The sequence below is a fragment of the Stegostoma tigrinum genome, chromosome 9, assembly GCF_030684315.1.
Source record: "Stegostoma tigrinum isolate sSteTig4 chromosome 9, sSteTig4.hap1, whole genome shotgun sequence".
NCBI classification, from domain to species: domain Eukaryota; kingdom Metazoa; phylum Chordata; class Chondrichthyes; order Orectolobiformes; family Stegostomatidae; genus Stegostoma; species Stegostoma tigrinum.
In genome coordinates this window covers 96,769,568-96,785,589 of record NC_081362.1, presented here as the reverse complement: position 1 = coordinate 96,785,589, position 16,022 = coordinate 96,769,568, and the positions used below count along the sequence as shown (strand labels likewise).

The 16,022-nt window shown below is 46.1% G+C and overlaps 1 protein-coding gene across 2 annotated transcripts in view; it reads left to right on the top strand.

Moving 5' to 3' along the window:
• LOC125455060 (uncharacterized) overlaps nt 1–16,022 on the top strand; it is a 28,603-nt gene that overhangs the window by 8,294 nt on the left and 4,287 nt on the right. For both annotated transcript variants that reach the window (XM_048536583.2, XM_059648838.1), the window contains exons 3-4: nt 12,658–12,727; nt 13,051–13,108. In XM_048536583.2, the coding sequence (XP_048392540.1) occupies nt 12,658–12,727; nt 13,051–13,108 (128 nt within the window). The remainder of the gene's footprint in view (nt 1–12,657; nt 12,728–13,050; nt 13,109–16,022) is intronic.

Below are 16,022 nucleotides of genomic sequence, written 5' to 3'. Positions count from 1 at the left end.
CATATGGCTAGTTTTTCTCTGAGCACATCACAAGAGGCTATAGCTTGATCATGGTCACTCCATGTGAAATCTGTCTGCCCAGGAAATCATGCCACTGTTACCACTTGCCAGGGGAGGACTGGAAGGATTTGTAGATTGGAAACCTCTTTTGGTCAAGCCATAAACATGCTTTCCTTTCCCTTCATGTCCAGGAGGGGGACTTGAACCTGGAGTTTCTAACTCAGAGGGCCACTGTGCCATAAGAAAGAATAGGCTGTGATTAAGTTTATGGTAATAAACCACAATAAAAACAGAAAGTGCTAGAGAAACTCAGCATCTATGGAGAAGAGAGAAAGACAGTTAATGTTTCAAGTACTTTATCAGAGCTGAAGTTGGAGATTTATAAACTCACCAGTCCTCCTGTTAGGGTGAGACTGCTGTGCTGAACTGAATACTAGATTTTTCTGCGTGGATAAAAATGATACCTGATTTCCTTTCTCTCCGCTCAGAGAGTGGAGACAGAAAAATGAATACTTTCTCTTTGTCGGGCTCAATGCCTCTGCTGTCCTGATTGTATACAAGGCCATAGTCATCTTCCCAATCAAGAAGTTGTTACTATATTGAGCTGTCTTGAACCTTCAACAAAAACCAATCAAAAGACTGTGTATGAGCGGAATTGCCCTGAATTCATACAGATTGGTTGTGATTTGTCTGTACCGCTCAAATAAAGCAACATTGTAGATACAGCTTACAATGTGTATAGTAACTTGTTTCTAAATCTGCAAACATCTTCTTACATTAGTTTCCTTGGTTTAAAGCAGGATCTTCCACTGTCTTTCGGCCACATTACAAAAAAAGTTGCCTTTTTCAAAAGAACACACATTACACAAGAAATCAGGCAAAGCTGTATGTATTGTAAAAGTCAATTTAAAAAATTTCAACGTAAGGGATAGAAACATAGAAACAACCCTCGGCTGAGCAAAATTCATTTCAGATACTCAGTTTCAGAGAAATATCACTGCTACCATAACTCTTTCATTTCCTACTTTCTTGAATTAGCTTTATTGTCACGTGTACCCAAATAAGGACAGTGAAAAGTTTACAAGTCACCACTTATGGCACAATCTTAGTTACAAAGTACCTAGGTACAGATTCTTCAGTACAAGTTCTCAGGGAAAAAAATAGAAAAATAAAGAAATAAAAGGTCCAGCATTATAGATGATTAGAATAAATTAGAAAGTGGAGAAATTGAACATTCGTAACAACAGTCCATCCAATCCAGTCCACACTGAAACCTAGTCTTCAGTGCGTGCTGGGCTTCGCCTTGAGGCTGTTAAGGCCAGGAGACCGCTCTGGAATCAACTCCAGGCTGGAGGTCCACTCTGAGGCAGTGCCAGGTTAAAGACCACCTCACCCAAGTGCACCCAACTCCATCTCCTTGAAAACTGTGTTAGGGAAATGGAGCTGGAGCTGGATGAACTACGGATCATTCGGGAGGCAGAGGGGGTAATTGAGAGGAGTTATTGGGAGTTGGTCACACCTAAGGCTCAGGACAAGGATAGATGGGTTACAGTTAGGGGGAGGAAAGGGGACAGATAGACAGTGCAGAGATCTCCTGTGGGCATTCCCCTCAGCAATAAGTATACTGTTTTGGATACTGCTGGGGGGGATGACCTACCAGAGGAAAGCCATAGTAGTCAGTTCTCTGGCACTGAGCCTGACACTGTGGCAAAGAAGGGAAGGGGGCAGAATAGAAAAGTACTCGTGGTAGGGGACTTGATAGTTAGGGGAATCGACAGGAGATTTCGTGGTCAGGATCGGGATTCCCAGAAGGTATGTTGCCTCCCTGGTGCCAGGGTCCGGGACGTCTCCAATCGGGTGTATAAGGTTCTAAAAGGGGAGGGCGAACAGCCAGAAATCGTGTTACATATTGGCACTAATGATATGGACAGAAAAAGGATTGAGGATATAAAAAGTGATTTCAGGGAGTTAGGATGGAAGCTGCAAAGCAGGACGAACAGAGTAGTGTTCTCTAGTTTACTACCGGTGCCACGAGATAGCGAGGCGAGGAACAGGGAGCGGGCGCAGCTGAACACGTGGCTGCGCAGCTGGTGTAGGAGGGAGGGCTTCAGATATGTAGACAATTGGGATGCCTTCTGGGGAAGGTGGGACCTGTACAAGAAGGACGGGTTGCATCTGAACTGGAAGGGGACCAATGTCCTGGGTGGAAGGTTTGCTCGAGTAGTTCGAGAGGGTTTAAACTAGTATGGCAGGGGGGTGGGAACCTGAGCTGTACACCGGAGGTGAGAGTTGATGCAGGTGAGGCAGTAGCAAGAGGTAGACCAGCTAGTGGGAAGGATTTTCCTGGGAAGGAGCCAAGGGATCAGTTAAAGTGTGTTTGCTTTAATGCAAGGAGTATCAGGAATAAAAGTGATGAACTTAGAGCATGGATCAGTACCTGGTGCTATGATGTTGTGGCCATAACAGAGACATGGGTTTCTCAGGGGCAGGAATGGTTGCTGGATGTTCCAGGGTTTAGAACATTTAAAAAGAATAGGGAGGGGGGAAAAAGAGAAGGGGGTGTAGCACTACTAATCAGAGAGAGTATCACAGCCACAGAAGCTTCCATTGTTGAGGAAGATCTGCCTACCGAGTCAGTGTGGGTGGAAATTAGGAACAGCAAGGGAGTAGTCACCTCGTTAGGGGTTTACTACAGGCCCCCCCAATAGCAGCAGGGAGATTGAAGAAAGCATAGGTCGGCAGATTTTGGAAAAGTGCGGACGCAGTAGGGTTGTTGTAATGGGTGACTTTAACTTTCCTAATATTGATTGGAACCTCCTTCGAGCAGAAGATTTGAATGGAGCTGTTTTTGTAAGATGTGTTCAGGAGGGTTTCCTAACTCAGTACGTTGACAGGCCGACGAGGGGAGAGGCCATTCTAGACTTGGTACTCGGAAACGAGCCGGGGCAGGTATCAGATCTTGTGGTGGGAGAGCATTTTGGTGATAGTGACCATAACTGCCTCACATTCTACATAGCTATGGAGAAGGAGAGGATTAGGCAAAATGGGAGGATATTTAATTGGGGAAGAGGAAACTATGATGCGATTAGACATGAGTTAGGAAGCATGGACTGGGAGCAATTGTTCCATGGTAAAGGCACAATAGACATGTGGAGACTGTTTAAGGAACAGTTGTTGCGAGTGATGAATAAATATGTCCTTCTGAGACAGGCAAGAATGGGTAAGATAAAGGAACCTTGGATGACGAGAGCGGTGGAGCTTCTTGTCAAAAGGAAGAAGGTAGCTTACATAAGGTGGAGGAAGCTAGGGACAAGCTCAGCTCTAGAGGATTACAGGCAGGTGAGGAAAGAGCTCAAAAATGGTCTGAGGAAAGCCAGGAGGGGGCACGAGAAAGGCTTGGCAGAACGGATTAGGGAGAACACAAAGGCATTTTAGACTTATGTGAGAAATAAGAGAATGGTCAAAGAAAGAGTAGGGCCGATCAGGGATAGCATAGGGAACTTGTGTGTGGAGTCTGAGGAGGTAGGGGATGCCCTAAATGAGTTTTTTGCTTCTGTCTTTACGAAAGAAACGAACTTTGTAGTGAATGAAACCTTTGAAGAGCAGGTGTGCATGCTGGAATGGATAGAGTTGGAGGAAGCTGATGTGCTGAAAATTTTGTCAAACATTAAGATTGACAAGTCGCCAGGCCCGGACCAGATTTGTCCTCGGCTGCTTTGGGAAGCGAGAAATGCAATTGCTTTGCCACTTGCGAAGATCTTTGCATCCTCGCTCTCCACTGGAGTCGTACCTGAGGACTGGAGAGAGGCAAATGTAATTCCTCTCTTCAAGAAAGGAAATAGTGAAATCCCTGGCAATTACAGACCAGTAAGTCGCACGTCTGTCGTCTGCAAGGTGTTAGAAAGGATTCTGAGGAATAGGATTTATGACCATCTGGAAGAGCATGGCTTGATTAAATGCAGTCAACACGGCTTTGTGAGGGGCAGGTCATGCCTCACAAATCTTACCGAGTTCTTTGAGGATGTGACTAGAAAAGTTGATGAGGGTCGAGCTGTGGATGTGGTGTATATGGACTTCAGCAAGGCATTTGATAAGGTTCCCCATGGTAGGCTCATTCAGAAGGTCAGGAGGAATGGGATACAGGGGAACTTAGCTGTCCGAATATAGAATTGGCTGGCCAACAGAAGACAGTGAGTGGTAGTAGAAGGAAAATATTCTGTCTGGAAGTCAGTGGTGAGTGGTGTTCCACAGGGCTCTGTCCTTGGGCCTCTACTGTTTGTAATTTTTATTAATGACTTGGATGAGGGGATTGAAGGATGGATCAGCAAGTTTGCAGACGACACGAAGGTTGGAGGTGTCATTGACAGTATAGAGGGCTGTTGTAGGCTGCAGCGGGACATTGACAGGATGCAGAGATGGGCTGAGAGGTGGCAGATGGAATTCAACCTGGATAAATGCGAGGTGATGCATTTTGGAAGGTCAAATTTGAAAGCTGAGTACAGGATTAAGGATAGGATTCTTGGCAGTGTGGAGGAACAGAGGGATCTTGCTGTGCAGAAGCATAGATCCCTTAAAATGGCCACCCAAGTGGACAGGGTTGTTAAGAAAGCATATGGTGTTTTGGCTTTCATTAACAGGGGGATTGAGTTTAAGAGTCGTAAGATTTTGTTGCAGCTCTATAAAATTTTGGTTAGACTGCACTTGGAATACTGCGTCCAGTTCTGGTCGCCCCGTTATAGGAAAGATGTGGATGCTTTGGAGAGGGTTCAGAGGAGGTTTACCAGGATGCTGCCTAGACTGGAGGGCTTATCTTATGAAGAGAGGTTGACTGAGCTCGGACTCTTTTCATTGGAGAAATGGAGGAGCAGAGGGGACTTAATTGAGGTATACAAGATAATGAGAGGCATAGATAGAGTTGATAGCCAGAGACTATTTCCCAGGGCAGAAAAGGCTAACACGAGGGGTCATAGTTTTAAGCTGGTTGGAGGAAAGTATAGAGGGGATGTCAGAGGCGGGTTCTTTACACAGAGAGTTGTGAGAGCATGGAATGCATTGCCAGCAGCAGTTGTGGAAGCAAGGTCATTGGGGACATTTAAGAGACTGCTGGACGTGCATATGGTCACAGAAATTTGAGGGTGCATACATGAGGATCAATGGTCGGCACAACATCGTGGGCTGAAGGGCCTGTTCTGTGCTGTACTGTTCTCTGTTCTATGTTCTATGTTCACCTGTCTTTACTGAGTCTTTTTAGTTGTTCTTCTAAAGTTCTTCTAAAGACCACTGATGTTCTGACAGTGTGAAAACTTTGATACAGCATCTGACACCTCAGAGATTTTATAAACCAACCTGCCCTGCTGCTGCTGAGCTGAAACTGCTCTGCTGAACTGAAAACTTGATTTCTCTCTGAGGATCAAACATATACCGGCTTCTTCTGAACTGACCGTAATCTAAAGCACCAGTATCCCCTGATCATTAGTTTTTCTGTATGTCATAAACTCATCAATATAAACAATTCATTAATTAGCACCACATGAGTCTAAGTAGAGGCTTAGTAATACATATATTTCCTTATGAATGTTGTATTTCAGTTACTTTTCAAAATGACTTTCTGACTTGTTAAAGGACATAAGTTACATTCTCAGAACTGAAACCAAGTTCCATCTGTCTCTGTTTTAAAAATCCAAATGTTCAAATGATCATAATATACACTGTACACCTTTATTACATCTTCCTCAAAAGAAAATTGAAACAGCATTGTTAAAAGGTGTTTCCAATTTCAATCAAAATGTCTTCTTGTTATTTTTTATTTTACCTGGACAGGAACAACATATTTACACAAAACACACAATGATTTTCAGAACAACACATGTCCATTTTGACCACAACATTGCTTTTCTTCCATGTTTGCTCTCAATAAAACATCCACTGTGTACAAGTGATAAGGTCCTGCTGACAAAGGCCTGTTACCTGCCAATGGCCATGTGATTGGATCTCAATGGGGAATAAGATGGGGAGAGCTGTCTCCTTGTTCTACATAGTCAGAGCTCATACTAAACCTGAAGAAAATCAGTCAACCTTTTTTCAGCAGTTGCTGTAAGCTGTGACTTTGAACTGATAATTGAGGGACAATATGCAAATGAAGCAGCCATCCTGTACCTTCTGCAAATCACTGGAAGCCATTTGAAAAAAGGAACTCAGGAAGGAACATTTGGGTCAGCAAGAACCAAATCAACAAGCTCTTTGCACCAAGACCGGACTGGCCCCCTGTGTGTGTGTGGTTTTCTTGTTTCTGCTTATATATATGCGTGTGTGTGTGCACGCGTGCGCGCATGTGTGTGTGTGTCTGTGTGTGTGTGTCTGTGTGTGTGTGTCTGTGTGTGTGTGTGGGGTGTGTGTGTTTGTGTGTGGTGTGTGTGTGTGGTGTGTGTGTGTGTGTGTGGTGTGTTTGTGGTGTGTGTGTGTGTGTGTGTGTGTGTGTTTGTGTGTGAGTGTGTGTATGTGTGTTGGGGGGACATTATAACGAGATTAGAATTTTAGTTCATAGTTAAATGCTGACAATTTATAATTTTTTTTACCTTAGCCAGAGTCTAATTATTTGTAATAAATGGTGATTCTTTTACAGTACAAAAACCTGGGCCATACTCTCTACTAGCTCAGGGGAATTTTGGATACTTATTTTAAAAATTTTAACATTTTGTAACTGCTCTGGGAATGGCAAGGCTTGATTTTTGGTGGGCCACCCTAGTGAGTCTTGACGCAAGGGTAGAGACAGATAGTTAAAGATATCTTGAAACAAAATAGGAGAGGCAATGGCCTAGTGGTATAACCACTGGACTGTTAATCCAGAGTCCCAGATAATGCTCTGGGGACCCAGGTTCAAATCCGATGGTGGAACTTGAATTCAATAAATATCTGGAATTAATAATCTAACGATGACCATGAATCCATTGTCAATTGTCAGGAAAAACCCATCTGGTTCACTAATGCCCTTTAGGGAAGGAAATCTGCCATTCTTACCTGGTCTGGTCTACATGTGACTCCAGACCCACAGCAATGTGGTTGACTCTTAATTGCTCTCTGGGCAGTTAGGGATGGGCAATAAATGCTGTCTTTCCAGCAATGCCCTCATCCCGTGAATGAATAAAGAGGGGAAAAATTTTGAATTAGAAGGAGAGGGAGAATGAAAAACAAAGAGAAGTGGAAACAGGTCATTTTGATAAAGCCCAAACTGCCAAGACATGGGCAAATCACACACGACTTGTTTAGGGAGAATATTAGAACCAAGAAAGAAAAGAGAGGTGGTAGCTCAGAGGATATTTCGGATTTCACTGTGGCATCTGGTTTAAATGGAAAACTTCCATAAGTACCTTTATTTACATAGCAAGGATTTGACAGATATTTTACCTTCCAAACCGAGGACTGCTTCCATCGAGAAGGACAAGGTTAGCAGATACGTGGGAACACAACCCCTCCAAGCCACTCACCATTCTGACTCGGGAATATATCACCATTCCTTTGGTGTTACTGGGTCACAATCCTGGAATTCCCTCCCTCAGGAGATTATGGGTCACCCTACAGCACTTGGACAGCAGCAGTTCAAGAAGGAAGCTCACCACCAGCTTTTCAAGGAGCAACTAGGGACGGGCAATAAATGCTGGGCCCAGCCGGCAATGTCCAAATCCTAGGAAACAATAAAACACAAATTATGTTTGCAATATTCAAAGAAATGATGAATAGTTTGGGAATTAAACAATTAATGTCTTCAGCTTACCATCTGAAGTAGCTTTGGAAAGACAGCATCAAGCTTTAAAGACGATGAATGAACAATAAAATCTAGAGCAGGCAAAAAGATGAAAGCTTGGAATGTTGTTGGTGGACAAAAGGTGTTAACATTGCCTCTGGAAGACCTTTACAAGTAAAGATCACCGGACAATACCAAATTCAAAAGAAGCTCAAAGTTGTGAATTCTGCAGTGTCTTCTCCCCAACAGAAGGAAAAAAGAATCAGGAAGTGTGTTACATGAACATGTTAAAGAGGAGTCACGACTAGGAGGATAGTCAGGGATACTTACGTGGACAAGATATAGGGAGTGAAAGAAAAACATCAGAATGATTCAAGAATAAATCAAAAATTGAAAACTTAAAAGCTGAAGAATTTCTTCTCGAGAAGGTTAGTGAATCTATTGAACTGTTCTCCTCTGAAGGCTCTCGGGGCTGTGTCATTAAAGATATTCAAGGCTAATACAGATGGAGTTTTAATCAGTGATAATGGGAACTGCAGATGCTGGAGAATCCAAGATAATAAAATGTGAGGCTGGATGAACACAGCACATCTCAGGACCACAAAAGCTGACGTTTCGGGCCTAGACCCTTCATCAGAGAGGGGGATGGGGAGAGGGTTCTGGAATAAATAGGGAGAGAGGGGGAGGCGGACCGAAGATGGAGAGAAAAGAAGATAGGTGGGGAGGAGAGTATAGGTGGGGAGGTGGGGAGGGGATAGGTCAGTCCAGGGAAGACGGACAGGTCAAGGAGGTGGGATGAGGTTAGTAGGTAGGAGATGGAGGTGCGGCTTGGGGTGGGAGGAAGGGATGGGTGAGAGGAAGAACAGGTTAAGGAGGCAGAGACAGGTTGGACTGGTTTTGGGATGCAGTGGGTGGAGGGGAAGAGCTGGGCTGGTTGTGTGGTGCAGTAGGGGGAGGGGACGAACTGGGCTGGTTTTGGGATGCGGTGGGGGAAGAGGAGATTTTGAAGCTGGTGAAGTCCACATTGATACCATTGGGCTGCAGGGTTCCCAGGCGGAATATGAGTTGCTGTTCCTGCAACCTTCGTGTGGCATCATTGTGGCACTGCAGGAGGCCCATGATGGACATGTCATCTAAAGAATGCGAGGGGGAGTGGAAATGGTTTGCGATTGGGAGGTGCAGTTGTTTATTGCGAACCGAGCGGAGGTGTTCTGCAAAGCGGTGCCCAAACCTCCGCTTGGTTTCCCCAATGTAGAGGGAGCCACACCGGGTACAGTGGATGTAGTATACCACATTGGCAGATGTGCAGGTGAACCTCTGCTTGATCCCCCTCGTTCTCACACACCACGCCTCCGCCGCATCTGCTCCCACGATGAGGCATTCCACTCCCGCACATCCCAGATGTCCAAGTTCTTCAAGGACAGCAACTTTCCCCCCACAGTGGTCGAGAACGCCCTTGACCGCGTCTCCCGCATTTCCCGCAACACATCCCTCACACCCCGCCCTCGCCACAACCACCCAAAGAGGATCCCCCTCGTTCTCACACACCACCCCACCAACCTCCGGATACAACGCATCATCCTCCGACACTTCTGCCATCTACAATCCGACCCCACCACCCAAGACATTTTACCATCCCCACCCCTGTCTGCTTTCCGGAGAGACCACTCTCTCTGTGACTCCCTTTTTCGCTCCACACTGCCCTCCAACCCCACCACACCCGGCACCTTCCCCTGCAACTGCAGGAAATGCTACACTTGCCCCCACATCTCCTCCCTCACCCCTATCCCAGGCCCCAAGATGACATTCCACATTAAGCAGAGGTTCACCTGCACATCTGCCAACGTGGTATACTGCATCCACTATACCCGGTGTGGCTTCCTCTACATTGGGGAAACCAAGCGGAGGCTTGGGGACCGCTTTGCAGAACACCTCCACTCGGTTCGCAATAAACAACTGCACCTCCCAGTCACAAACCATTTCCACTCCCCCTCCCATTCTTTAGATGACATGTCCATCATGGGCCTCCTGCAGTGCCACAATGATGCCACCCGAAGGTTGCAGGAACAGCAACTCATATTCCGCTTGGGAACCCTGCAGTCCAATGGTATCAATGTGGACTTCACCAGCTTCAAAATCTCCCCTTCCCCCACCGCATCCCAAAACCAGCCCAGTTCGTCCCCTCCCCCTACTGCACCACACAACCAGCCCAGCTCTTCCCCTCCACCCACTGCATCCCAAAACCAGTCCAACCTGTCTCTGCCTCCTTAACCTGTTCTTCCTCTCACCCATCCCTTCCTCCCACCCCAAGCCGCACCTCCATCTCCTACCTACTAACCTCATCCCACCTCCTTGACCTGTCCATCTTCCCTGGACTGACCTATCCTCTCCCTACCTCCCCACCTATACCCTCCTCTCCACCTATCTTCTTTTCTCTCCATCTTCGGTCCGCCTCCCCCTCTCTCCTTATTTATTCCAGAACCCTCACCCCATCCCCCTCTCTGATGAAGGGTCTAGGCCCGAAACGTCAGCTTTTGTGGTCCTGAGATGCTGCTGGGCCTGCTGTGTTCATCCAGCCTCATATTTTATTATCTTGGAGTTTTAATCAGTAAGGGGAATCAACGGTTATTAGAAAAAGGCAGGAAAGTGGAGCTGAGGATGATTAGATCAGGCGCAATCTCTTTGAGTAGTAGACCAGACCCAATGGGCTGAAGGGCCTAATTCTGCTCCTATGTTGTTCTGGATGGTCTTCTAAACCTACTTGCATCAGAATTACTACTTCAGTATGTGAAGGATGTACACAATGAGTGTTACACCGTATGAGAAATCTTTATACACTATACGAGACAGTGTGTGAGGGTTGTACACAGTGTGTGTGCATGTTAGACAGTGTGTAATGGTGCCCTCTGTGTGTGTTATGCAGTGAAAGCTGAGGATTGGTCTGCAAATTACAATGCAATAATCTCAGACGCCAGCAGAGGATGCTGGAATGACGCAAAATACCTGGAATGGATGTGACTGGAATAGGATGAATGTAACAAGTTGTAACAGTTGGGGATAGCTGCCCTCTAACTCCATCTATCTGCTCAGCTCCCTCACCATCAACACCACTCCTGAAGGGGTAGTAATCTCACTCACCTTTAAAGTGTTCAGGTGAAGGTCAGTGGCCTTATCGAGGTGACTGTTCCAAGTTTCCACAAGTGTTTGTGTGAAAACTTCGTTCCCAACATCGGCCTGAAATGACCCGCTTAAATTGTGAGATGCTGCTCCCTTATCCTGGACTGAGAGAAATGAGCAACTCGCCTTTGATCACATCAGGGTCTTTAACCATCAAAACCACCTCCATTAAACCCCCACCTCATTGTTTATAACTCAGAAAGATACTAACCTAGTCGAAGCAACTCCCCCCACTCCATTTACTGACACTTTTTAACCAGGATCATTCTGATCGTTCCTATTGCGTCCATAAGATCATGTCCCGTTCTTCTAAACTCTGATGAGTGCAGGCCCAACCTGCTTAATATCTCCTCAGAACAATGTCCCTCATTATTCAGGATCAATCACATGAACCTTCCCTGAACTACCTCCAATGCCAGACTGTCCCTCTTCAAGGAATGTAGACACAATTTGATTTCATCAACTCCCTGTTGTAGCAGGACTTCCCTACCTCTATATTCCATCCCTCTTGCAAGGCAGGCCAATTTTTTTTTCTGATGAAGGGTCCAGTCCCGAAACGTCAGCTTTTGTGCTCCTCAGATGCTGCTGGGCCTGCTGCGTTCACCCAGCCCCATACTTTGTCATCTTGGATTCTCCAGCATCTGCAGTTCCCATAATCTCTGAGACCAATATTCTCGTTGTTTTCCTCATCACAAGGTGAATCTGAGTGTTAACATCTTGTGATTCATGTACCTTGACACCCAGAACCCTCTGTACCTCAGAGTTCTATAGACTCTTTCGATTTAAATAATACTCTGATTTTCCATTCCTCCTGCCAAAGTAGAAAAGTTTACATTTTCCCACATTATACTCCATCTGCTACACTTTTGCTCACTTTCTTAGCCCATCACAACTTAGCTCCTCCTCACCACTTGCTTTCACACCCATCCTCAGCATTGTCAGTGAATGGGGCTACAATACAGTTTGAACTGCATCCAAGTGCTAAACCATGCCTAACAGGAAAGGGTCTGGGAAACTCTTTCAGGAAATTCACTGGGACTGCTGACCCTGGAGTAAGAGCCTGGCCTCCTCTGTTGTTTTTACAGGCCTTGCTAAAGACTAACTAACATCAGCGCCAACACAAATCCTAGAACAGAATCATAGAAATGGCAAGACACAGACGCTGGCCACTCTGCCAGCCCTGTCTACTCTGGCTGAAAGGAAAGCCACCAGCCAAACCCCAACTTCCAGCATGTAGTCTGTGGCCCTGCAGCTTATGGCACTTGAGGTACATTTCCAGGCACTTTGGAAATGAATCAACAGTTTCTGCTTTCTGTGCTCTGTAAGGTGATGAGTTCCTGGCCTCTCCCACCCTCTGGGTGAAAACTGTTTCCTCATCTCATCTCTGTTTCCTTGACTGATCAGTTTAATTTAATAACCAATGCCCCATAGCCACTGTCCCCTTTGTTAAATAAGTCTGTCCCATCCAGTCCATCCAGGTCGCTCACAGCCTCGTATATCATGGTGAAATTTTGTACCCATCCTCATCCTCCTATGTTCCATGGGGAATGTCCAGCCTGTTCAGTCTTTCTGCAAAACTGGCAGCATCCATGTCAATCTCCTTTGCACCTTCTCTGGTGATAGACTGATGTTCACAGTTTCACACATCACTGAAACACCTTTGTTTAACTGTGAGGAACTCGTACAGTTTATCAGAGGACATTATAACATTCCTGATGAGCTATTTTCTCTTTCCACAGGGAGGCAGCTCAATTCTCGGCACAGCGTAACGACCCAGAGACTAAAGATGATACTCAGCTCATAAGCATTGTAAGTTTGTGGAACAGGGAATCGGTTCAAACCCAGTGAGGGGATTGGTGGGGAAGGGGTGATGACTTATCAGGGAATTTGAGCAGGGGTTCCTGCTTTTCCTCTGGGAGTGGAATTTCAGTGTCACTGTTTGTGGGGCCTGGAGAGTATGGAGGAAACTCTGGCACCATCACAGCAAAGACTGACAGGAAGCAGAAAAGTCACCCATGTGGTGTCTTTATAGGACAGAAGGAGAAGAAGATGAAGGGGCAGTTTCACTGGAGCAAATAATCACATCAGTGATAACATGTGGAAATAATAAGAAATTCTGCCTCTTTCTCCAGAGCCAAATGGATGATTCTATATTTCCAAAGAGCATCTCCACAGCAACAATTCGAGAAGGTACAGTGAGAATCAAACAGGGGGTTGTTCCACATTGAGGGATTGATATAGAGGGAATCATGCACTGAGGGTGATACACAGAGGGAGTAATACAGAGAGATGTTGGTACAGTTTCTGTGTGTGGTTTGAGTGCTGTGTGTTGAGCTGATGTGAGTTCTGGTTTTGACAGTGAGCTATTTGGAATCAGCTTGCCCCCATGTGACCTTGATCACTGATTTGGCATGTAGGCAATTTCTCAATTGCTAGCTGTGTGACAGACTAGGAACCCTGTGACCAGTGAAATCATCGCTGTGACTCAGTCTGTGATTTGCGCCATCCAACTGCCACATCGTCCCTCTGAACAGCATCCCATCCAGATCCACCTCCATACTCCATTCCTGTAAACCTCAACTTCCAATGGCCAGTCCACCTCGCTTGCACACCCCGGACAAATTAGCATGGCCAATCCACCTAACCTACACATCTTGTAAAACCAAATAGACTGCGGATGCTGTAACAAAAAACAGAAGTTGCTGGAAATTTTAGCAGGTCTGGCAGCATCTGTGGAGAGAAATCAGAGTTAACATTTTGGGTCCGATGACTCTTCCTCAGAAATGATGGTAGCTAGAAAATGTCAGTTTATATGCAGAAGATAGGGTGAGGGCAGGGAATAAAGAGTAAACAACAGGTGGGGATAGAGCCCAAAGAGAAAGAAGAATGGTTGGACAACAAAGGAGTTGATAACTATCTGGCTAGGGGGATGAACAGTTGCTAATGGGGACTATTAGTGACCAGCAATAGATGGTGTGTAATGGCAGACTATGTAATAACAAGGTCTGGTATGTGGGGCGGGGATAAAAAGGTAAATTCAGTCCCTAAAATTATTGAACTTGATATTGAGTCGGGAGGGCTGCAGTGTCCCTAGGTGGAAAATTGAGGTGTTGTTCTTCCAGATTGTGCTGAGCTTTTCTGGAGAACTATAGGAACCCCAAGACAAAGATGTTGACCAGGGAACAGGGTAGTGTGTTATAGTGGCAGGCAACTGGAAGCTCAGGGTGAACAGAATGTAGATGTTCTGCAAAGCAGTCACCCAGTGTACGCAACTCATATTCCGCTTGGGAACCCTGCAGCCCAATGGTATCAATGTGGACTTCACCAGCTTCAAAATCTCCCCTTCCCCCACCGCATCCCAAAACCAGCCCAGTTCGTCCCCTCCCCCCACTGCATCACACAACCAGCCCAGCTCTTCCCCTCCACCCATTGCATCCCAAAACCAGCCCAGCCTGTCTCCGCTTCCCCAACCTTTTCTTCCTCTCACCCATCCCTTCCTCCCACCCCAAGCCCCACCTCCATCTCCTACCTACTAACCTCATCCCACCTCCTTGACCTGTCCGTCTTCCCTGGACTGACCTATCCTCTCCCTACCTCCCCACCTATACTCTCCTCTTCACCTATCTTCTTTACTCTCCATCTTCGGTCCGCCTCCCCCTCTCTCCCTATTTATTCCAGAACCCTCTTCCCATGCCCCTCTCTGATGAAGGGTCTAGGCCCAAAACGTCAGCTTTTGTGCTCCTGAGATGCTGCTTGGCCTGCTGTGTTCATCCAGCCCCACACTTTGTTACCCAGTGTACGCTTTGTTTTCCCCAGTGTAGAGGAGACCACATTGTGAGCAGCGAATGCAGTAGACTAGATTCTGGGAAGTGCAGGTGAAGTGTTGCTTCACCTGGAAGGTATGTTTGGGCTCTGGGATACTGAAGGGAGAGTGGGCAGGTGTTACACCTTTGATAGTTGCAGGGTAAGGTGTCGTGGGGCTGTGGGGGGTGTTGGGAGTGATGGAAGAGTGGACCAGGGTACCTGGAGAGAATGGTCCCTGTGGAAGGTGGACAGGGGAGGGGAGGGGAATATATATCTGGTGGTAGTATCTCGCTGGAGGTAGTGGAAATGGTATCTGATGATCTTCTGGATGTGGATCTGGTGGGAAAGTAGGCAAGGACAAGGGAACCCTATCGCAGTTGGGGGAGGTAAGAGAAGGGGATGAGAGCAGAAGTGCAGGAGATGGGTCAGACCTGGTTGAGGGCCCTATCGACAATGATGCTGGGCAATCCTCAGTTGAGGAAGAAGGTGGACATTTTGGAAGGTGGACAATGCTCCCTTGTTGCACTTGGTCTTATCGGAACATATGTGATGGAGATGTAGGAACTGAGAGAATGGGATAGAGCCTTTACAGGAAGCAGCTGCACGAGGATGCAAAGTCCAGGTAGCTGTGGGAGTTGGTAGGTTTATATTAGATATTAGTGGCCAGTCTACCCCCAGAAATGGAAACAGAGATGTTGCAGAAGGGAAGACAGGAGTTAGGTATAGACCTAGCGAAAGTGAAGGCAGGGTGGAAATTGAAAACAAAATCAATGTACATTTCCAATTCCAGATGAGAGAGGGATGCAGCACTGATGATATCATCGATATATCAGAAAAAGAAACAGAGAGCCCTCAGACCATCCTGGTGGGGGATGTACATGAAAAGGGATTGCATGTCCATGGTAATGAGGATGCAGCTGGAAATTCTGAAACTGGTGTAAAAGTCACAGGGATCATGAATTGATTTGGCTTCTTGAATTGAATGGTTTGCTCGGCCATTTCAGAGGGCAATGGCACATTGTTGTGGGTCTGGAGTCACATGTAGCCCAGTCTAGGCATGGATGGTGTTAATAATCCAGAGTTAGGGTTTTATGAAGAATTGACAATGATTATGTGGTCATCTCTAGACCAACATTTCAAAATCCAGATGAGCTTCAATTTAAATCTCACTATCTATCACGCAAGTTTCAAACCCATGTGGCCAAAACATTATTGAAGACACAGAATGCTGAAGAAACTCCACAGATCTGGCATAGCATCTTTGGGGAGAGAGAAGTAGAGCTAACGTTTTCAGTCTGAG